This window comes from Gymnogyps californianus, chromosome 6 (assembly GCF_018139145.2).
Source record: "Gymnogyps californianus isolate 813 chromosome 6, ASM1813914v2, whole genome shotgun sequence".
Classification (NCBI taxonomy): domain Eukaryota; kingdom Metazoa; phylum Chordata; class Aves; order Accipitriformes; family Cathartidae; genus Gymnogyps; species Gymnogyps californianus.
This window is the reverse complement of record NC_059476.1, coordinates 5,405,060-5,427,961: the sequence shown is the minus strand read 5'-3', so window position 1 is coordinate 5,427,961 and position 22,902 is coordinate 5,405,060. Positions and strand designations below refer to the sequence as shown.

At 43.2% G+C, this 22,902-nt stretch overlaps 1 protein-coding gene across 1 annotated transcript in view; it reads left to right on the top strand.

Moving 5' to 3' along the window:
* The first annotated feature begins 3,900 nt into the window (after positions 1-3,900).
* Positions 3,901-22,902, top strand: part of CUZD1 (CUB and zona pellucida like domains 1) — a 35,617-nt gene continuing 16,615 nt past the window's right edge. Inside the window, exons 1-9 of the mRNA XM_050899084.1 lie at positions 3,901-3,909; positions 4,931-5,075; positions 7,506-7,583; positions 8,093-8,182; positions 10,703-10,804; positions 14,643-14,966; positions 16,521-16,832; positions 17,279-17,470; positions 18,379-18,535. Coding sequence (XP_050755041.1) covers positions 3,901-3,909; positions 4,931-5,075; positions 7,506-7,583; positions 8,093-8,182; positions 10,703-10,804; positions 14,643-14,966; positions 16,521-16,832; positions 17,279-17,470; positions 18,379-18,535 — 1,409 coding nt within the window. The remainder of the gene's footprint in view (positions 3,910-4,930; positions 5,076-7,505; positions 7,584-8,092; positions 8,183-10,702; positions 10,805-14,642; positions 14,967-16,520; positions 16,833-17,278; positions 17,471-18,378; positions 18,536-22,902) is intronic.

The following is a 22,902-nucleotide window of genomic DNA, read 5'->3' as shown; positions in this document are numbered from 1 at the left end:
GTAGCTTTACTGCTGAGCACTGTTTAGCTGAGCCACCAGACTGACACATTAGCTATTTCTACAGGACTCTACACTTCCTAGAGAGAATATTATTGAAAGTTCAGCAGCAGCCAAAGAAATACTTTCGTTATAAGATGGATATGAAGTGCATTGAAATGGCACATGCATATCAGACTTCTGTGGCTTCTACGTGACTTTGTTCAGATCCAAATCTTTAAATCCAGAGCACTTAGATCTGGGTCAAATCACAAGATAAAACAAAATTGTTCATCATTGTTTTGAGAATAAAACCTTAATGAGATTTCAGTTGGAGTTTTGGACTATTTCTAAAATTTCTTTTTCATTCAAAAGTGAAAAATGTTTGTATAAAATAGCTTAATTGCTGCCAGGAAAGGAAGCTGGTGCATACCGTACTGTTCAGGCCCAGCTTAGAGCTATGTGGATAGAGATATACTGATAAGGATCTACCATAAAGCCACTTAGTCACTTCAGGAAATGACACTGAATTCAAGTAATACCCACACGCAGAACTAGGAGTTTAGATACTTGACTTGATTGGTTTTGCTCAAGCAGGTATTGTGAAGGTAAGAACATGGATATCTAGATAGATATCACACATCGTACTGTGCTAAGAAAATAAGAAAAGCATTCGCGGAAAGAAAGAATTGATGTTCATTTTTTAATCAGCTAAGAAAATTTAGCTTTGCTTTTTTTCTCTCTCTAGCTGAGACCCATCTTCTCCCTGACAGTACAGAGCGAGGTAGAGCTGGAGGCATCCTTTGGGGTATCAGAGGCCACAGTGGTGTTGACACCACCACCTCATGCCAGGGAGAAGATTGTGTGGCTGGAGGGATCCTGCTCGATCCATGGCTTTGCTAGAAGCAAATCTTTTCCAGCTGTACAGGATGGGATTCATCCTTCCAATCCAGCCTTTCTAGGTGGGATTCCCCTTTTTTCATGCAAGTCACCTAATCTGAAAAGATACCATGAAAACAGGTGGCAAAGGTTAATCTCCAGCATGACCTGTTGTATATTTCCTCTTCATGATGACTTTTTTTCATGCTTTCTCATAGTCCTTTATTAATTTGTATTTATACTGGCACTGCAATATCTTCTGCCTCTCATCCTATGATCACATATCTCTTGCCAGTAGAATAAAAACCTGTTTCTAGTTTCTCCTCTTCACCTGAAAAATATGTTGTGCCTCGACTCTTTTGTGTAATATCTCACAGACCCAAAAGCATGTCTCATAGGTCCTAACAGACAAAGGCTCCACTTCCTTAGGCTCTGTGCAGTCTATGTTTACGAGGGATGTAACACACAGGACTGTCAGATAGCATGTGTGCTTGCCCTTTGAAGACAAGGGGACAATCTCAGTCTGGTTTGATCAGAAACATACCAGCCGTGAAACTGGTAGATGGAGAGCAGGACATAAATTGTCAGTGGAGTCTTCATCTTGTCTAGCATTTGTGGTTACTGTAAAGTATGGAAGGTGACTAATTCCTGTCAGCAACCTCATGGCTCATAAGGATCATTTGGATTTTCCCTACTGTGCTCCATCGGTGCTCACCATTTTCTTGGGGATTACAGCAAATCAGTGTAGATCATGGCATAGGGCCCCATGACTTCAGTCTATACTGGTCTTCCCCAGAACAGAGCATAGCAGCTGGTCATGCCCCTCTGTTTTTACGTAGATTTCTTGACTTGCACAGTTTTAGCTTAATTTAGCACTCTCTGGCCCTATCTTGCTCCATTTCCTTGGTTGCTGTAGTTTAGCCCTACTTATCTACCCCCCGAAACAGTTCTTCTTACCCAACCATGCCTTGGCCAATATCTCTTGCAGCCGTTTTATTGCTCTGTAGGCTGCAAGTGAGAGAGAGAGAGAACTGCAGATCTGAAACATGCTGGAGGGATCTAGTCCCAGGTTAAAAAGGAGTCAGAGAAATACGAAAAAGCATAGAAATTGTTTCTTAGAGGAGTGATCTGTAGTGGACAGAGAGAATTTGGTTGAGACTTTCCTGACATTTTTAGGATGCTAATCTTCTTTTGGCACAATCCTCACACCAATTTAATCTGGTTTAGTATGGTTGTAAATTGGAAATTGACTTAACTGGTGGTATGAGAATCCTTACCAAACAGCCTAATCTCCAAAAGTAAATCATTGCTTCCTGGAACAACCACATCATCAACACACGGCCACAAAGGCGCCTGGGGAGTGTTTGGGAAGATCTTGGTAGCCAGTCCGGAACAGCACCATGATCTGGATCTACTTATCCGGATGTCTGGATGTACCCTGTGAAATGAAAATACTCAGTAAATCACTTCCTTGGCATTGATCTGGAAGTCCAGGAAGAAAGATCAAATTGCACAGCACACACCTTTGGGGTAGACCAGAACTCATTTATTATAAATTCTGAAACTGCATCAGGTTAGAAGAGACAACCGCAATGAAAATGGACCTTCAAGTGAGTCTCACTTGGTTGCTGCTGTTAAGTGCTACTCTTCTATCTGAACCAGGTACTGTGTCTAAAATATTTTCATGCCTGCAGGGAAATGTTACAGACAGAATTAGTTACTAATACAGACTGGCTTGCTGGGAAGTGGTGGCAAAGAGTCTCCTAGAATATTACTGACAAGCTTTGTACCATAAAATTGTTGATTTAATTTATCTTCTAATTCAAAGATTCAGATCAAATCCATAGGTTATATTCCAAAACTGAAGGTGCTGAAGAATATTTTCTTTGTTTCTCTTCTGTGAGGGGAATAATTTGGGGAAGTTGTTCTCTAAACATTCTTCTTCTAATGTTCTAGTTTTGAATTTCAATTCTTCTATACTGTACATTTAAAAATGTAGAGAAAGAGAGAAAAAGAAACACAGAGCAGCCTGCCAGTCCCAGATGGAAATATACTTTACTGCAGTGCCATGTTCCTTCAAACTTCAAACAACAATAACCCCAAACCTTCCTTATAATCTTGCTAGTTTGATTGAGATACTTTGATATTTAATTATCAGCATGGACACTATGAATAAAGTCTTGTCAATCCCTTACAAAAAGAGATAATTTCATGGAGTGTAGATTAAGGGATTGGTTATATCGAATTATTTATAAGAGAAGAGCAAAGGCAATCCAGAGGGAAGTTCAGCATCAGAGAGGACTAAGCTGCATTTCAAGAAGGCGGTCAAATCCCAGCACTTCAGCAACTCTATAAGCTTTGTCCTTATTCTATAGGTTCACTTTTGTCTTTGATTCGACCTGATGTAGACTGGATTAACTTTGACTGGAAAAATCACTTAGGATCTTGTCTTGCATACCCAAGACTTTAGTATCACTAAAGTAAAAGTCTGTGAAAGTGAGTGTCTGAAGATCAAATGCCAATTTGAAAAAAAAGAAAAAAAATCCCCAAATGAAATTTCTCCTGATTTTAGTGATTGAATCAGGCACAGCTCTTCGGAGCATGCTAATTCTGAAAGAGCAAGGATATTATTTTTAAAAGCTGCCATTTGAAAACATTGCTTTGACCCCTGGCAGCCTAAGTCCTTTTTCCTTTCAGTGAATACAAGTAGATTTTCAAATATATTTATGTGACTAAAACTACAAATTATCAAAACCACACTACCAGACCACAGGTTTGTATCCTGTTTTGGAAGATCATTTCATCCCCTGGTATCTGAACCATGATGCCATGGTCTGGTTTAATCAAACATCTATTTTTAAATACCTTGAGCAGTATATAGTATATTCTTCACTGCAGAGTTAGACAAAGTTGGGCTTCCCATGCAGACCTGAGCAGGCATTTGCAAAGATTTACGCTAACATGCTGGGCTGTCAGCCGAAACAACTGTCACGGTCTGCACAGACAAATGGTCCACAGCCTCCCCTGCTACTGTGGTAACCACACATGGCAAAGGTAAGTAACCCTTTCTACTGCCCCAGTGAAATCTGGCAGAGCTCAGCTCCCAGAAGCCCATGTCTTCACTGAAGGTGAAGGATGTACATGAGGATTTCTGGGGTCAGATCCCTTCGCTCTTTGTGCTGCCATGAAATAAGGTCCTCTACAGCCGTCTTCCACTGAACTATGAGGAAATGAGCATGTCCTTCCAGACACAGGGAGGAACCACAGGATTGCTTTGAAAACACACCACATACCAACACTTACTGTATCCAACTCTGTATCAACACATACCGGGTACCATCTCACAGCAAAACATACAATATACCTAGAATTGTGATATGTTACATCAATGCTAATATGTTTTCTTATCTGCCACAGCAAGTGGTCTGTGGTGGAACTCACCGGAAGACTCAGCAAATGGAGACCAAAACTCACTATGGAAGAAATTTTCAACATGGATAAAAGACAAATTTAAACCCAAAGGTAAGAGGGTGAGACACACTCCTGAGTGTAAGCATAGCGGGCACACCTGTAGAGTTACATGAGCCAGCTCTGGGTGAGCTGGTTATCTCACCAGCACAGCCAACGATAACCTACTGCGATAGATTGGGTCCTGTACGCAGCAGAGCCATGTGAACAGGGCTGAATTAACCACACTGATTTGGGCTCTGCTGTTCAGCTCCCTGCCCTGTACTGCTTTGTGCACTGCAGGCGTTCCCCAGTAAGCCCCGGCTACTGGGGACACAGAAACACTGGGCAGCCCATCCCTGCACAGATGGGGATGCAGGCTTAGATGTAAGAAGTTTAGATACCCTGGAAATAAACAAATTGAGATGTTTACCTGCCAGTTTTTGCTTTAGTTTCAGAAGAGCCACAACTGCGACTGGTATCTGGAGGGGACCGATGCACCGGGAGGGTTGAAGTTTACCATGAAGGCAAATGGGGGACAGTCTGTGATGATGACTTCAGTATGAAGAGTGGCAGTGTTGTATGCAGACAACTTGATTGCGGTCAAGTTGTCTCTGTCTTGGGACAGTCTTACTTTGGCCCTGGCAGAGACGACATCCACCTGGATGATGTGCAGTGTAGAGGAACTGAATCTTACCTGTGGGACTGTCAGCACGCCGGCTGGAGCACACATAACTGTGGACACAATGAGGATGTCAGCGTCATCTGTTCAGGTAAAAAAAAATAAGTTACACGCTCTTAAAAATGTCTTTGGGTTTTCCTGTTGACCATAAATGCAAGAAACATCACAGCAGAGCTTGGAAATCAGACTAGAGCTGAAATGTGTGCACGTGGCAGCTCCTTGTATTTAGGCTGGTCTGCATGATCAAGGAAAAAAAGGATGTCCTGGACAAAATACCAAGATTGGTAGCAGCAAGCACTGAGTATGAAAATGGTGAAGAGAAGGTAGTTCAGGACCACTTTAGTCAACATCTGATTACAGGCCGTTCCCAAGATAAGAAAGGCAACCAGTTAAGAGGAGATAGAAGCACATCCAGATGTGAACCAGGCATGTCTGAATTGAAAATAAAAACTAATACTCTTGTCATAAACATAACAGAAATCAAAGATTGCATAGCTAGAAGCAGCCTATTTTGAAGCAATATAAATAACTGCACAATAAAAGTAAATTTTTGCTTTTTTTTGATGCTCACAGCTGTGGCACGCTCCACAGTTGCACCATCAGGTAGGGCAGGGCTTTTGAGGCATAAGTCCGTTAGCTCTTCACGGTCTCCCTAAATGCTCAGAGACTAATTTTTAACTCAAAAATCATGTGATTACAGCTCCTTGGCAGACAGTATTCTAGAAAGGTACGTGCTCTGAATTACTAGTTATTGCTCCAAATTACTATTTATTCATCCACTGTAACATTATTTCTGTTCTTTGGATAGCTCGTAGGAACTATATTTGCCACTCATTTACTAATAATTAGGGAAAATATAAGACAAGTCTTAACACTCCAGGTCTAAGTTTCTGACTCCTGTTTTTTTTACTGTTCCTGAAATAATCATAGCACCCTGGAAACCTTAAAGTACAGACTTTACTCATGTTTCCTGGGGTTTTTAAGCGTTAAGTTAATTATGCTTTTCATAATACACAGCCACAGAGGACTGGGTGCTAAAATCCAGTTTTCTATCATATGTAGCACAGAAATGAAAGACTGGTTCCCAAAATCACTTCTCCTCAAGACTGAACCCACAAAAACACATCGTAGTAGCCCTGAACTGTTCCTGCATGTTCTGCACATCTATTTCTGCACTGATGGCACCACTGGCAAATATCTCTGAAGTTCATGTAGAACTGCCGTTATTCGACAGAAATCTCACTCGCACTACCAGAAGTTAAGGTCTAGTGCATTAACCCAGTGCTGCACAAAACCTGGTGTCTAAATTATTTCACCAGTGTCTCAGTTCTCATGACCATTCCTACAGTTCTCTAATAATTTATTTCCTCTAACTTCCAGCATCCTCAGAGAAGTCCCAAACTTCCATTTCTGCATCAACATTTTCCACAGACAGCACTGTTGTGACACCTACCGCAGAACCCCTGACTTCTGCTGGCAAAGGCAAGGGAAAAAAACAAACTGCAAATGTCATGTGCGGAAATTTTGAGTGATATATCTGATTTGTTTAGAGCAGACAGGAGGAACATTGGGAATTCAGTAAAAATGTTTAGTAGCTCTGCATGTAATTAGCCTTGGAAGAGCCAATGGCCACCACCATCTCCATTTTCATAGGAAAATGTGGTTGGAGGGAAAACGGGCATGTGATTAAGCCTGCCTGCATATACAATTATCAAGACTGCATGTGTGTATGGTGAAATCTTTACAATCAGTTCATCTGAGGCACTCTTACTTGGATATTTTCTTCACCTTCAATTCTTTTAATAATCTTGCCTAATTTTTCCTAGTTCTTAAGTTAGTGCAAAGGTAGAATGGAAATAAGGTGTGTTTATACCCTGCTGAGAGGTGCACCGGTTGCATCAGCCTCCCAAGTTCACTTATAATTACTACTTGGAAGATGTTCTTCTGAGCCACATTACCGAAGGTTAAAGTCCAGGGAGCTGACTTTCCTTTCCATGAAGCCTGAAGTATTAATGATTTCACAGATCCTTGAAATGTCTTGTCTTTTACATGGAGGCGATTCTGTTTAGTAACATATTTCCCCACTCCCCAGCCACCTCTGCAGATTCCTTCTCTGCACCCAGCTCAAGCCCAGCAGGGGCTGAGACACCATCTGCTCCAGGGACCTCGACAACCCTCGAGGAAGGTGAGGCACCCTTGCGTGTTGAAAGTCACTTCCAAAGCACAAGACAAAGCTCATTCTTTATTTCCCCTAACCATGGCCACTTTGCACCTTTCCAAATGACTATTGCATCTCTAGTAGTAAAAGAATGCAGTCAGGAATATCTACTATCCTTATTATTAAATATTAAATGAAGGTGAAAGTCTTTTTTTCAGCAAAAATAAAAGGCTATGCATTGACTCACTGTCTGCAAAGCCCCTGTCTACTTACTTTCATCAAGATTTCAGTTCACATGTTCACTCCTAATTGCTGCCAGTCTCTCCTCTTCTTTGTATTTCCTCAACTTTCTCTTGACCTCAGTTACGTCTTCTGCATCCACTGTCATCACAGAGGAAACTGCCACATCGGCTCCCGAAATCCCAACCACAGTTTATAAAGGTAAGAACAGCCATTTTGCAAGTGCTATTTAGAACAAATATTCCGTTAATTTGGGTTTTTCAGCTGAATTAAGATGTGACCATGTAAATCTGTAAAATATTCACAGCAGACAACTACAAATTAAACATCTCTGTGAAGGAACAATGCCCTTACATCTTCACTTGAAAAATATCAGGCTGTCAGGACATATTAGGAATATATGCATTTAATGATTACTACCTCTGAGCTTGTAGCTATAAATACTACACTTACAATTTTGTAAAGCAAAAGTGTCCAGATCATTGTGATTTTGTGTGTCCAAGATTCATAAAAACTCCAAAAACTTTAAGGAGCCCAGCCAGGCATTTGCGCTCATCTCCCTCAGTTGGACCTCTCCCTCCCCAGTTATTTAGCAGACTGATAACACAGGTTTTTATCGAGCCTGAGACCTAAAGCAAGTCACAAGCTCCTCAAATCACACTTGTGCTTTTAATTGCTACTTGCAACCATTTCATTTCTCATACTTATAGCCTCCTCAGGTAGCACAGGTGCCTCCTTTGCTTCCACCGCCGTCACGGAGGAAAGCAAGACATCAGAAATCCTGACTACGCTGCAGACAGGTAAAGGGCATTTGCACAACATGCAGCATGTTAGAAAAACATGGTTATAAGTTTTGGTTAGGAGGGGACGTCAGTGGCGATGCCAAGAAATGTTGCAAAATCGCCGTCTCTCAGTGCAGCTGATGCTTGTCTATGAACTTCATCTGCTTGGTACCAACCCGCTGGCTTTCTGGCAGCATGGGCAGGCTGTCACTAACACTGCTACCGCTACTCCAGTCGGGAGCTGCAAATGCTACAGGCAAAGCCTGCTTCAGGGGAAGCTGAACGGTGCAGAATTCGAACCACAGAATCTGAAGGAAATCATTTTTATTTCTTTAAGAAGCGTGACTCAGGAAAAAGCCACCCAGTCCATGTTTCTCACCATTTATAACATTACCTATGTGGATTCTAAACAATTTCTAAGCCTCCAGGCTTGGGCTTTCTTGTCAAGCCAGTCCACAATGAACAGCAGGTCCTGTACTCCCTCCTGAGGATTTCTCAGCTCAGATTCAGCCTCTCCCAACCTGTGGCCCAGGATGTCGCAGGCTCAGCCCAGCGAGCTGGGGATGAGAGAGCTGGCTCTCCCTCCAGCCTCCCTCCTCTCTTCGGCATGGCTCCCACCTGCTAATGGTGATGCTCCACAGGGCAAGGAGATCCGGCGGAGAATTGCAGGAAAAACAGATGCTGTATATCAGTGTCAGTCCTGACAGCCTCTCCCTCCTTCCTCCAATGACTACTGTACCTCTGGGAGAAAGACTTTCAGTCGGATAAGCCAGGAACAGCTGTAATAAACATTTCCCTCTACAGAACCAGAATGCCCTTTGTTATTTCACTTTTTGAACTTAACAAAGTTGACAAAACATGCCCCGTTGCAGTGTTCGGAAACTATATACCAATAAATGTTACTGCCAAGTTAAAACACTCATTTCTATTTTTGCTTCTCACACTCCTTTTGCTTTTCTCACTCCCAGTGAAAGAAGTCTGAAACTTTTTTGGTGCTTGTAATGCAAAGCATTAACGTGAAGATCCATTTCTGAGCCATGTCAGTGGATGTGGAAACAAATAATACACAGGCTCCCTTTTCCAGAAAGCCTGAAGGCAATTAAATTCATCAAGAGCTGATTTCAGTCATTCAGCCTTACCTGAATGCTCTTTCCCTCTCATTTCCATGTTTCTTCCTTCTCCTTACAGCCTCTGAAAATACTGCAGAATCATCCATTTCCCCCACCCAACTTACAGGAGACTGTAGTACCTCAGCTCCAGAAATCCCTTGCACAGCTCTGAAGGTAAGAACAGACACTATGCCATAAAATCTAATAATAATAATAGTGTTTAAGTTTGTTTAAAATAGATTACATTGGTAGGATTACAATAACTGTATGAAGGTTAAGATCAGTCAACTGCTAATTGTCTCAGTGAAGAAAGAATCCAGCTTCTAAACCCTTCATTTCTAAAATATTGGGCTGTCAAAGTTTGGGAGATATGTAATTATGAATAATTTGGAGCTTTAAGCTGCTTTTGCTATTTGTGTAATTTAGGTATCAGCAAAAGTGCCCAAATATCAGTGCTTTTGACTGGGAAGCGGAGAGAATCAATGAGTAAATCAGACGGGACATCTTTCCTTTAAAGATTCAATAATCTTTGATAATTCTTTCCCAGTCTTAAAGAGGGAGATGCCACCACTTGACACAGTACAGAAGCTGGTTCTCCATACTTTCCCACTCATCCCTGTTGGAGTCTCTCACCAAGGAACTAATGATGGGAGAGTGTAAAGCACACCACGTTGTAGTTGTTTTGTGGGCTGCCTATGGAGAATATCAGCAGAAAGTTCACTTGAATGCCTGCTGCCTAAGCCCCCAGATCTGCTGCCTAGATCCTTATCATCATATTAACAAAATATCACCTTACCTGAGTAATTATTTACTTGAAGTTTTGACTCAAACTACCAAATTTTAGAGGCTACAATCCAATTCACTTTTCCTTCAAGGACATAATCAAAATCATATCAGCAATCATCAGCTCCAGTTTCTATCACTGATTGATGTTTTTCTCCAATAATGTATTTCCTCAACTCTTTCACAGTCCCTTCAACACCCTCCTTTGCATCCACTTCAGTAAGTGAAGAGACTGAGGCAGTATCTACACCAGGAAGCCTAAGCATAGCTTACAAAGACAAAGGTATAGTTGCAAAATCAATTGTAAGTCTAAGGGAAAGCCATACTGTATGGAAAGTGTATGTAATGAAGATTTAATAAAGAGGGCTAGAATACATTGCTTCATTCTCCAGTAGCTAATAAGCTTAAAAATCTAAATTTAAAATATTTATTTATCATGGTATTATGCGGTGATAGAGGCTCAGGTAGAAGTACAAGGGATAAGTCCATGTTTGCTCTCTGAAACAAAGCTTCCTGTATTTTCACCCTTTTCTAGCAAAATGACAAATCCAGATCATTTTAACCAAAAATTTAATTCTGGTTCATATTCATGTTTGCTCATTATCATTCATTGTTCCTACTGCTTTTTTCCTCAAAACTTCAACAGATTATTCTGTCACAGCAACAGACGACTTGATCACATCTGCCCCAGTCACAGAGAGTACTGAGCCATTAACAACTCCAACATCGCTGTCTACGCTGAGCGGAGGTAAGGAACAGTCAGATACGACCTGTGTGCCCTGCATTCTTTAGGAGCAGAAATCTTTCTGTCCTGCATCACCACACAAGGCACCGTTTGGGGCTCAGAAAGTCCCTGAGCTGCAAACAGGTGGCTAGGAGACAATCCTGGGCACACTTTGTATGCTTGTCCCGTTCACATACTCCTCCTCAGCACCTCTTAGCGGTCCCCGTTGGGGAGGGGAGATTAACTTATACAGATCTTGGGTCCAGCCCTTCTTCAGTGCTGATCGCACTGCCATGTGCGTGCGTATGTCCTACCTTTTCCCTGTTCTCTTTGTCGGGGCAACTCTTGTTCTGGCATCTATTTCGTAATACACTTTGCAAGTTTTTAATGAATGACCTGTTTTAGTAGATCTATGAAATAATTTCTTAGGGATTAAAAAGTCTTAAAACCAGAATTTCACCAGACAGGGCCATTTTGCATCAGCCATCAGCTGAGCTGGGACCTTCCTATCCACCACAGGCTGTCCTACATCCTCTTTTAATGAAGCAGAAATTGATAGCACCAGTAGGCTTTAAGCTCCTATGTAAATCTCCACCAGGGGAGATGACTATGTGTACTTTGCCTCTGAACTTGACAGATATTTTCAAGACACACAAAAAAATGCGTTGGACACTATATTCAAAGTTCTTTTATGGATGGACATTTTCTGTAGTGCCTACAGCTGCTCTTTTAGCTCTCCGTGAACTCTGGGGAGCAGAGGAACTGGTTGCCATCCTCTTCTTCAGAATAGCGAAAGACACTTCCCACATGAACTAAATTCAGCTCTTCAAAGCTTTCCTCGGAGCTCCTGAGTTTCAAGCCTATTATATTCTTGATTCATTCATCCAAGCTCTCCCCATTATCTCTGTCTTTCTTAAACATGCAATCACCGGCTGAGCAGCTGAGGTGTCTTTAGCACCACGGAGAGTAAGTAGCTCCCATGTATCACTCTGAGAGCAAGACTGAGACTGGACTGGCTCACTGTAGCATTAACACTACCGATTTCCAGTTTTTCCATGGTCCTTCTGTGCCAGCTGAAAGGATGATTTTGCCTTTGTGCATTGGTTTTCTCTTTCCAATGAGCAGCCCATTCCACCTGTCTTCATTGAATTTCAGCTTGCGGATTTTTGACATTTATTCAGTTTATGAAGATCATTTTGAATTCTCATCGTGTCCTCCAGAGAGTGCACAGATCTTGCCTTTCCTTCTGCCGCTCTATCTGTACTGTTCCAGTTTCAGTGGCAAGGGCTGAGGATCTCATTACAGTACGGTAGCTGTGGCTGGCTGTTTAACACCCACACCATCTGTTAGTCCAAGATGCTTCATAACATGATAAACAGTTACCAAGGCAACTGATAACTCCTCTCTTTACAACCTTTTTTTAACACTGCTTGTCTTCTACAGCCTTATTCATGCTGTCAGAAGTTCAGAGCTGTGACTCAATACCAGTGGTAGCAGCACTGGAAAGTGTAATACAGATTTGCTTACTGCTCCACCCATTAACCTTATTTTGAACAGTATTTTCATGTTTGAGATCTAGAATCTATCCACCCTAATTTCTACGAACACCTTAGATATGAACAGACAACTCTTCAGCACAGTGAAGAAGAAATTTCAGTCAGTGTTTTTCTACCTTTTTCCTGCCAGTCATTTCACTTTCAAAAGGACAGAAACAAAAACTTTCCTACTTTGAAGAATATTTTACAGAGCTTTGATCAGATTTTGCTGCTTGCCTTACATTCAGCCTGGGCTCCATTCCAGCTGAATGAAAGAAGTTTGCACTACTTTGCAGACACCAGTGAAACTGAGAAATGAATGTGGTCCCCCAAGATTTACTTTGATTTGCTTGGCTTTCAGAAGTTGAACATGAATTTCTTAAATGAGTGATCTGTTGACTATTATGCAGGCTTAAGGAACTTAATACATGGTGTATATATGGTTTCCTAATGATACCCTCATTACTATGCAACTGTGTCCTTGTAACTATTAAGTGCTTTGCCTAAGTCTACTCAACCAAGTATTTGAGCAAACAATTTCATCCTATTTATGTATACTGTGGGTAATAGGGATGCTGTTCAATGGTTAAAGGGAAAAAAAGGCTCCTCTATAGCTCTAATACTCTCATTACTTTCATTTGTACATACTGCAGGTAAACTGTTATTTGTGCTAGTGTCTCAGGAAAACTAAGTGCTCGCTGATTCCTTTGATTATATTCTACACTTAACTAAGCACAAATCATTGACTTTGAAGAGATACAAATATCAATTATTTTCTTTTATTAATTTGCTGAAAGTAAAAAGTTGCCTTTCAGCTGTATGTAGACACCCCCACAAGAATACATTAAAGATTCTTGGGACTGTTACTTAATCAGTCCTTTATGTTCTGAAAAAGTACCTCCAAAAATTTCAGATTGATGTTAATATTTCAGATTAATGAAATACTTCATTTACTTAGAAACTTTAATAGGAAAGATGCCTCCCTCCCAATAAAGCCATTTTGAATATCAGCTGAATCACAACAAATTTATTTCTGCCTGTAATTTAAGTCAAGATCTGGATCTGGATATAGAATTTTTAATCTGCCTCTTTCTCACTATTCCCACCTGGATTTAGACAGCTAATGTAGTCCTGTTCTTAAACTTTTTATTTAACACCTTTCACCATCACTGGTGAATACTCAATGCCTGGAACAACAGGTTAATTATCTTTTGTCTCAATTATCTTTTTTTCTCCCTGAAATCATATTTGGCAGTCTTGTAGGTGTTTAGACCTAGATCTTGGGAAGTGAGCCAAGCACATTGCTGCTGGCATTTCTTTACAGCCAGCTTTTGCAGAAGTAAATGATAAGCATGGTACTCGGATGGAAGGAGCTTTGATCATGGTCAGCAAAAAGGAATTAAGGAGAAAGAGAGACCTAGGAAACATGGCCCTCAGTCTGAATGGATGTGCATTAGCTGGTTACAAATGGCTGCCAGGTGACAGCAAAATGTCCCAAAATGAAAACCTCGTAATCACTGACCCACCAAGGAGTAAGACAGGTGTGTATACTTGGTACAGTTTATGATGGCCACAAACTAGGAGGAACTCAATTATGTTGTCGGCAGTGTCTCTGATTTCTTTCTCTGAAAGAAAAATACACTCCAGACCCATAAAACTAATTTGGAACTTCAGATCTCTAAAAGCCTTTCCTTCTGAAAGTGAGATAAATGTGTGGAGTATTCTGTAAGTACCCAGCTCTCAGAAATGAGCCTGGTCTGTAGAAATAGCTCTGCTACTATTCTGGGGAAATGACGCTGTGCCAACCATCTGTTATGCCAGAGGGTTAGCAAGGATGGGAAAAGAAGCTGAACCAGGCAGTATTTAAAGGAAGGGAAAAAAAAACCCAAACCATATCCCTTAGATTGCAAGGTATCCCAGGAAAAGGTTGGCTCTGGGTATTTGTGTTCGTCCTTTAGACAGCACTACAGTATAGATGAGAATGATGGTAAAGAAAAGGCAGAAAACCTTCCCTTCGTTGCACAAAGTGGGGAGAGGCGGCAGCTAGCTGCACGGGTGAGGATCATCTTCCCCAGAGATCAGCACACTGTGGAAGAGGACTATGTCCATGCCCGTTGGGTACTGCATGTAGGAAGATGGGTTCTGAGCATTTACAATATCTATCCTACAACAGCACTGAAATTCAGGGGAGGATTCTTTGTCAGAGCAGACTAGGTTGCGGGCTACCCGCTCCTGTCTTCTCTGGGGTGGCACGTGGCCTGAAGACAGCCGGTGCCACCACCTCGGACAAACACCACTGATGCGCTACGCGGGCTCTTTCTCCGCAGCAGATACCTCCGCTCTGTCCCTGCGACTGGCAGACGGTGACAGCGGGTGCTCGGGCCGCGTTGAACTCTATCACAACGGCAGCTGGGGAACGGTCTGTGACGACGCCTGGGAGCTGGCGGACGCCAAGGTGGTGTGCAGGAGGCTGGGGTGCGGAGAAGCTCTGCTAGCTGTGTCCGAAGCCCCGTTTGGTCCAGGCTCTGGGAACATCCTCCTCGATGACGTGCAGTGCAGAGGGGATGAAGACGACCTGTGGGAGTGCTCCCACAGAGGGATCGCTGTCCATAACTGCCAACATAAAGAGGATGCCAGCGTCGTTTGTGCAGGTACGCTAGCACATCTCTCGTCAACTCTTGCTTCGTGAGCCATGCAAGCTTGCCTGCAGCTAAGATTTTGATGCACAACTTGTTTCCATCAGTGGAATTGTTTCAGGCATGAAACCAAGACCTATAAGAATTGCTGTGTTTCCCACATTTTTTCTTTTTGTTAACTCATACATTTCACACAGGTTTGTGTTTTAATTTTTTATTTTAATTCTCAAATCCTTTGATTACCTGGAATATCATTGCCAATCTTATCTGATGCAATTTCCTACTTTATTACCCGGCTGCTTTATGCATTACTATTTGAATCATGATTTTACATCATCACTATTATATTTCAGTCCTCCTAGTCCTGATTTCCCATAAATTATGAACTGTGACGAGTAAATCAAATTTCCTTTTCTTGTATTTAGTAGGAAATTATGTTTAGTAACTTCCTTTAGGATTTTTCCAAATCAATTCCCAGTTTTCCAGCAATTCTGTATTCTGACTGGAAACACGTGTGCAGTTGGAGAGCCCGAGTCACTGCAGCCTCTGTGTGGCCGGTGCCACGGCAAGTGGTGGTCCATGGATAAAGCTCATCCACGTGGCAGGCACTCTACGAGCCTGAAATGACCGAGGTGAAACGTAACTAGCTGAAAGGCGTTGTGGATAAGACCTGGCACAAAGAATGCTGGTTTACAGCTTATCCTGGGGATACCTTTCCCTGGGGAAAAATCACAGCAAATTTTTAATAGAAGTAGGTTCTTTACTTAAGACCTCAAGTGGAGTTATACACACGACCCAAGCAGACATGTGTCTCTTTGGTGAGTATGTCCACACCTAAAACAATTGAAGATTACACCTGCAAGGTAACTGCAACCATTAACACCTGACATTTAAAAAAGGGTTTGCAGCCTTCTCCCTTTTGGTGATGATGCTTCCAGAGATGAATGGATTGCTCCATATCCCTACTGCTTTCTTTTTTTTCACACAGCAACTGAAGAACATTATTAAGCATCCTCTGTAGTAAAACCAGAAATTCACTTTTCTGTTTCCTTTCCTAGAGCCAGTTACTCCTCTGGTCACAACAAAGCCCGTTCCAGCTGGTGAGTTCTCCCTGCGTGGGTCTTGCAAGCCTTTCACAGCTGATATATTTTATACAGTAACTTAAGCACTGGTAGGAAGGCAAAAATTTTATAGGTAAGAATTTCAAAGCGAGTAAATGCATGTAAGATGAGTTTCTGAGATACTTGAGGCTTATCTAGGAGTTTTGCTGTTAAAGAATACTGGTATCAATAGGAATGGTTATGTTAGCTATGGACATATACATCACAGCCTGAAAGAGAAAAAAAATCTTTATATTTAATCCCAGGTGTATATGGCACACTATGCGAGTAAGGATTTATGATAGCTGATGAACTGACACAATGTGGCTTGTTACAATAAGATTAATTTCATGTTTTTGCCACTTTCTGTGCAACATAACACCACTGGCTTTTGCTATTTGATAAATGCCCCTGGAAAGCTCATTTCTGAGGCTGCTGAGTGCTACGCGTTTCCCTCTGCTTTTCCAAGACATGTCCCTGAGGCTGGTGAACGGAGGGGACGTGTGCTCTGGGCGCCTTGAAGTCTTTCACAACGGGAGCTGGGGAACCGTCTGCAACGATGGTTGGAACATGAAGGATGCCACGGTTGTGTGCAGGCAGCTGGGCTGCGGAGATGCTGTTTCAGCCAAAATCGATGCCTTTTTTGGGGAAGGCACAGGAGATATTCTCCTGGACAACGTGGAGTGCAGAGGGGATGAGTCCTCCCTGGAGCAGTGCTCTCACAGGGGGCTGGGCACGCACGACTGCTACCACAAGGAAGATGCTGGTGTTATCTGTGAAGGTACTCACCTTTCCATTTTATTTAATGTGAATTAAGTTTCCTAAGCTGCGCATGCAAGCCAGTATGGGTGAAAGGAGGACTGGGCACAAGGCTGGAGCCACTATGGGAATGGGGACCCTTGGCAGTGGCCATGCAGGGAGAGGGGAAGCCGATGACAGCCAAGGATGGCCAGGGGCACCCTGGTCACAGGCGAGACAAGCCCCCACGGGCTCCATACATCCTGGGGCCATCTCATCCTTCCAACAAGGGATTCCTCTACCTGGGTCTGAGGGAAGCAGAGAGGGAAGAGCGGGGCTATAGGCATGTTCTTCCAGAGAGGACCATCAGTAGGTTTTGGCAGACCAACCTGGAATCTGCTTTTGGGACAAAGACTATTTGCCTAAGAGCCTCAAAGTACTCACGTCAGACTTGCAGTTCCCTTCACGAATTTGTACTTATTTTCAAAGATCTGCATCATATTTATGTGAAGTTTATTGAGGAAAATGAAGAAAATTCCTGCCAGCTGAGGATGCAGAAGGAAATTGTTTTGATGGAGGTTCTGGCACTAGATGAATGTCGTGTGTCTGATCCTAGACGTCAGTGTAGGCTGGCAGGCCACCGCATCTTTGTGGACTCAGCTGTTGCTGGTCCAAGAGAAAGTGAGATCCTATAGGGAAGTGACACTTATGCTGTGCTGTCATATTGTATTACAATGATATAATGAATAACAATAGCCGTAAGACTTACATATTCCAGAAGAAGTGAATAAGGCTTCTACTACCCCTCCGAAGAGGCCCATATTTTCACTTTGATTTTATGTTTTTCTTCTCTCCCCTTTTTCTGGTACCATGCACTGTTCTTAGGTGGTGGTTACTGGCAAATAATTACAACAAATATTTGAGAAACAAGTGCGACGAATCTTTGATGTGCTGTACATAAGCTGCAAGCCCCAGGAGCAGCATTTAAGGAGAAATCATGTTCAGACTATCAGCCTGCATTCCTAATTCACTCAGTCCTGCTCAATCCACCATAGCCCACACACTGCAAACCACTTCTCCTCCAAGGTATCAAGAGGCTGTACTGCAGCGCAAGCCATACTTGCTTGAACATTTTAGTAATTTACGGAACAAAATGTTTGTTTCCCAACTAACCTTCCCAAGCTCTACGTAATTTATTTAATTTAAAAAGGAATTCCGGACGGCTCATCTTCCAGGCTCTGGTAGATTTTGCAGTGGTGGAGCTACTTCACTGCAAACAGCAATTCATACTGGATTTTAGCCCGGGTGAGGAGGCAGGACAGAAATCATACCTGTCCCCACCAGGTTTGCTTCTCTGCCCCACTGTTGACAGACGTACTCGTTGCATGGCGTGGCAGTGCAAATGGCATGGCAGAAACACCAATGGCTAGGCAGAAACACCTGCAGCCTTCTCCTAGGCTGCTGAAAGCATCACCTCAGTCACCGTTTCGGGGAGAGCCCTGACTGCGCTGCTCCTTGTCTCGCCTTATAACTGAAAGCATTGATCCGGCTTTCCTTCTTTTGACAGTTTTTATTTTCTCTCCTGACAGTCCCTCTGGAGCTTACCACACCTGAAGCAACAGGTACGGAGTACTTCAGTGTTCGTTTATTTATCTCAGGTTTAGTCAAATACAACTTATCCCGCAGCGGAGTGCTGACTCCCCTGGACTTCAGCAGCACTGAGCCGAAATTTATGCTCTCTCAGAGGTGAGAGAGCCCTTACCTCATCATCAGCCCCGAAGAATTCAAGGCGCTCAGGTGAACACGAACTCCCGGTGGGATCTGTGGACAGAGGTGTCCCGCCACGCTGAGCTGTATTGCCTCTGTGGAGATACACACAACCACACACATGGTTTCCATCCACCCTCAAGGGCAGTGGCAATACCACAGGCTGGTTTACACAAATGCCAAATTATGGGGGAAAATGCTGTAATGGAATTGGACTGGGGATCTCATTACACCTAAATGACAACGTCGCTTTGCTTTGTCAATCTATGCTTTGCTTGCTCAGTATTGGAAAAATTACTGAAGTGTGGCGTTTACTTTCTCTTTGACAGTCCCGACTGAGTCCACGACGGCTGAAACACAAGGTATTTATTTTTGCTCACTTACTGAACCGTGGTGAGCAGAGGTACTGTCAGACCATGAAGGACAGCAGGATCCCCGGCTCACACAGCACTCCCGGACTGAGTCGAGGAATTAACTGTCAGGCACTCCGGTTTTCAGTCTCCGTTCAGGATTTAGCGGACTACCTGCCTTCCTGGCAAGGCAACGCTGGCTGCCAGAGCTGTGCCCTGTCCAGCTGCATAATTTGTTTCCCTGCCTAAGCTGAGGGCCTCGCTGTAGGGTTTTCCAGAGACACCACACACCATCGCGCCGGCTGCGTCACCGCAGCTGTACGTTCACAGCCGTATGCAGCAATACTGGGCTACGTTCAGCCATGCAGCCAAGCGCTTCCCGGTTACTCACATGGCTTCGTGTGATATTGCAAGCGGCTGAGGCTGCTGCTATGGGTCTCGGGGCAAAAATATACATTTAAAATGCAGACAATATTTAATTTCATCTTTTCTTTCTCACAGTAACAGTTTCTCCTACTCCTGAACCAGCAGATGTTACCACTTGTAAGTAATACAGCATTACTCTGGCTTACACGCTTAGTTGTCTGCCCAAGTTCTGACCTTGTAGTGACTGGCTCCCTGTCTCCACTGTGTGTATAATCTCATGGATCTAACCATTAGCTTCAGGGATAATCTCAATCGCCTCTCCCTTGGCTTCCATACACAATAAAGGAGGGAAAGGGGCTTGGTATCAGTACAGGAGAAATACTTGCACTGATGAAAGAACTAGGGAAGGGGAAACCGCTGGGGCAGACACACTACACCAATATAAATTCAGATTCGCACTCGATCATCCCACTCCAAGAAAGCCAGCCTTCCTGCACTTCCCAAAGCTGCATCCCCATCGCTGCACAAACCGGGCTGTGCTTCCCGAGGGAACAGCCAGGTTCATCGCCCGCCGAGGCGGCAGCACGGACCTCGCCACTGTCGGTGCAGCGCACGGCACTGCTACGGGCACTGCATATTAGAAACGAAACTTTATCTCATTATCCCCCGGCCCCCAAACTGTTGTTTAGCAAACATCCCACGGGTTTCCAGGGCCTTTCACCCGGCAGGTCAGAAGCCTGTTGGAGGCCGTGGCAGAGGCAGCCTGCATGGGGATGTGTTTTCCTCCCGCTGAGGCTGCTCACGCTCCGGACAGACTTTGCTAATGCCTGCCCTGGGCAGCGGCAGCACCTTCCAGGCGCTGTGGCTGATCGCCACTGGAATGAGACCTGCAGGTCTCCTGTGGTTTGGGTACCTCGCACCTTCCCAGTGCTGGGACAATGCCTAACCTGCAGTTTTGTTTTCATTCATGTCTCGGTTCAGCCCCTATAGAAAACACGACACCTGAAGCAGCAGGTATGTATGACTTTAGCTTTAGTAGAGTTGGTCTAATGCTTGATCCTGGGAGTAAACTACCAATTCCCTCCCCATTAACAGTCCTTGCTTCGCTCACACAGTAATGGAACAGTTACTGAAGCATGGCTTTTACTTTCTCTTTAACAGTCCCGACCGAGTCCACAATGGCTGAAAAAACAGGTATTTATTTCTGGTCATTTCTTGAACTGTGGTGAGCAGTTTACTATTTTTCATGTGAGTCATCAATGTATTTAAAATGTGGACAATGTGTAATTTCACATTTTCTCTTCTCACAGTAACAAGCTTGTCCGCTCTATCAGTCTCTTCAACTCCTGAAGCAGCAGCCGTTACCACTTGTAAGTAATGCATTACTCTGGTTTACATCCTTAGTTATCTATCAAAGTCGTGATCTGATGATGTGTTGGCATGGCTCCCTGTCTCCACTGTGGGCATAATCTCATGGATCTAGTATTTAACTTTGGGGATAATTCCTTTGGCTTCCATACAAATTAAGGGATGGAAAATGCTGTTGGTATTGATACAGGAGAAATACCTGCACTGATTAAAGTACTAGGGAAGGGGAAATCGCTGAGGCAGACACACTACACCGATATAAATTCAGATTTGCTCTAGATCATCTCTACCCTAGAAAGTCAGCCTCCCTGCACTTTCAAAGTTGCATCCCCACTGGAAGTTGAGTCAGTGGGAATCCTTCTGACATACTCAGTGGTATTTGGTTTGAACCTTAGTTTTCTACACTGGGATTTATCTTTTGAAAAAATTGAATTGCAAGTTCTGCTCATTAATTGAAAATACTCTGCCTCAGATGCTTAGATAGCAGACTAAGGTTTTCTTTTAAAGTCTGGCCCTATCAGCTACACATTGATAAAGGGCACTCGGCTGCCTCAATAAAACACACATACTTGTGTTGACAACATACAGGAAACTGAACTTCAGACGCAAAGCATGGCATTTGAGCACGGGACTATCTGCCTACACAAAGGAATAAACAGAATTAAATTTTGTCCCCATTAATGCTAAGTAATGTGTCATCTTCAGTATTCAAGCCCCTACACTTTTCTTAATACGAGCCCTTTGACAACTCTATTCCTCAGAACTGTTGCTACTAACACTTCCTAGTCTTAATGTATTCAGCTGATTACAATGTATATTAATTGATTACATAAAAGCACACATTTTCCTCATTCAGTCTCACTATTTTTTTTTTTTTTTCATTAAAAGCCCATCCAAAAATAGACCCAGCACCTATAAACCCAGGTAAGGTATTTCATTCTTTTTTCTTTTTAATGACTTCTCTTCCCAAGGGCAGTATATGCTGAGTAAGAGATGTGAGCTGGGAAAGCCTGGCAGTTTAACGGCAGAGGGTATCTGAGTGCAGAAGAAAGGGGGAAGCGGGAGAGGTCGGGAGTAGGCAGAGAGCTTGGGGATGCCACAGCTTACCCAGGGACCGCACACCGCTGATACAGGGGCTGGCAGCTGAACCATCCTTGGTGGCAAGCGTCAAGGGGATGAGCTGGCCTATGTCTGCACCATTTATGGAAAAAACACATTTAAAACACCTGCCCATAGCCTGCCAGGCTGCCGGTCAGTCAGTGCCCGTGTGCTCTGGAGGGCTTGCAGGCAAGGAAACAGCTCGTTATTGCGGCGAGCTCCCCCTCTTCCCACGGGAGAACAGAGGGACAGCACTAACTTGTGTAACCTCGAGGTTAGTTGTAGGAGGGAGTAACGAGCTTTTAATGGTACACCATCAAAGAAAGAGAAATTCATTTCCTCTCCACTCAGCTGCTATTTCCAGGTATGGCAGAAAGGCCCACATTTGCATTTGCAAAGCATACTAGTATTTAATAGATGCTGCATTTTATTCTATGCTTACATATGGTTTATTAACATTAAATTTCTTCTTTTCCAGCAAACCTTATTTATCTGCCTAAATACATGCAGGTGAAGTTGCTAAGATTCTTAACTGGCCTGTGCCAACCGAGGAGGCCTGGGATGCAAAGCATAAAATTACAAGGGTAAATATTTATTCATGCACATGAAGTGTCCCAGCCAAAGTGGGGCACCCTGAGTGTGGTTTTACACTGGCTTCTTAAACTCTTCAAACACTCAGGTACAACACGATTTCACTAATCACTCACATCCACACTACCGATTACTAATCATAGTAAAACTTTGCAAAACAACTCTATTTCTGCAGCATTCTTGCTGTCTGTCTATTGATCCAGATGTCCCTGGAGTCAGTCTTGCTGGAGTTACTGATCTATGACACCAGATGACGCTGAGAGGGTTTCAAAGACATGTCAGAGGGGCTGGGATGCTGGCTTCACCTTGGGTGTCCAGGGGAATCCTTCATGGACAGCTCTAAGCTTCCACAAAGCAAAGTCCTTCTTTCCAGGGCCAGGCTGTCCTTTAGTTTGTTTTAATTAAGCATGAACAATACCGGAGTCTGCAGTAAAATTCCACTACCTCATTAAATTACAGTTTATAATGTGAGCTAATACATATTAACAAAGTTAATACACTTTCATCCTCTAAGGACTGACTGATAGAAGAGTTAGGGAAGGGAATTTTCAGAACAGTGACCACCAGAAGACG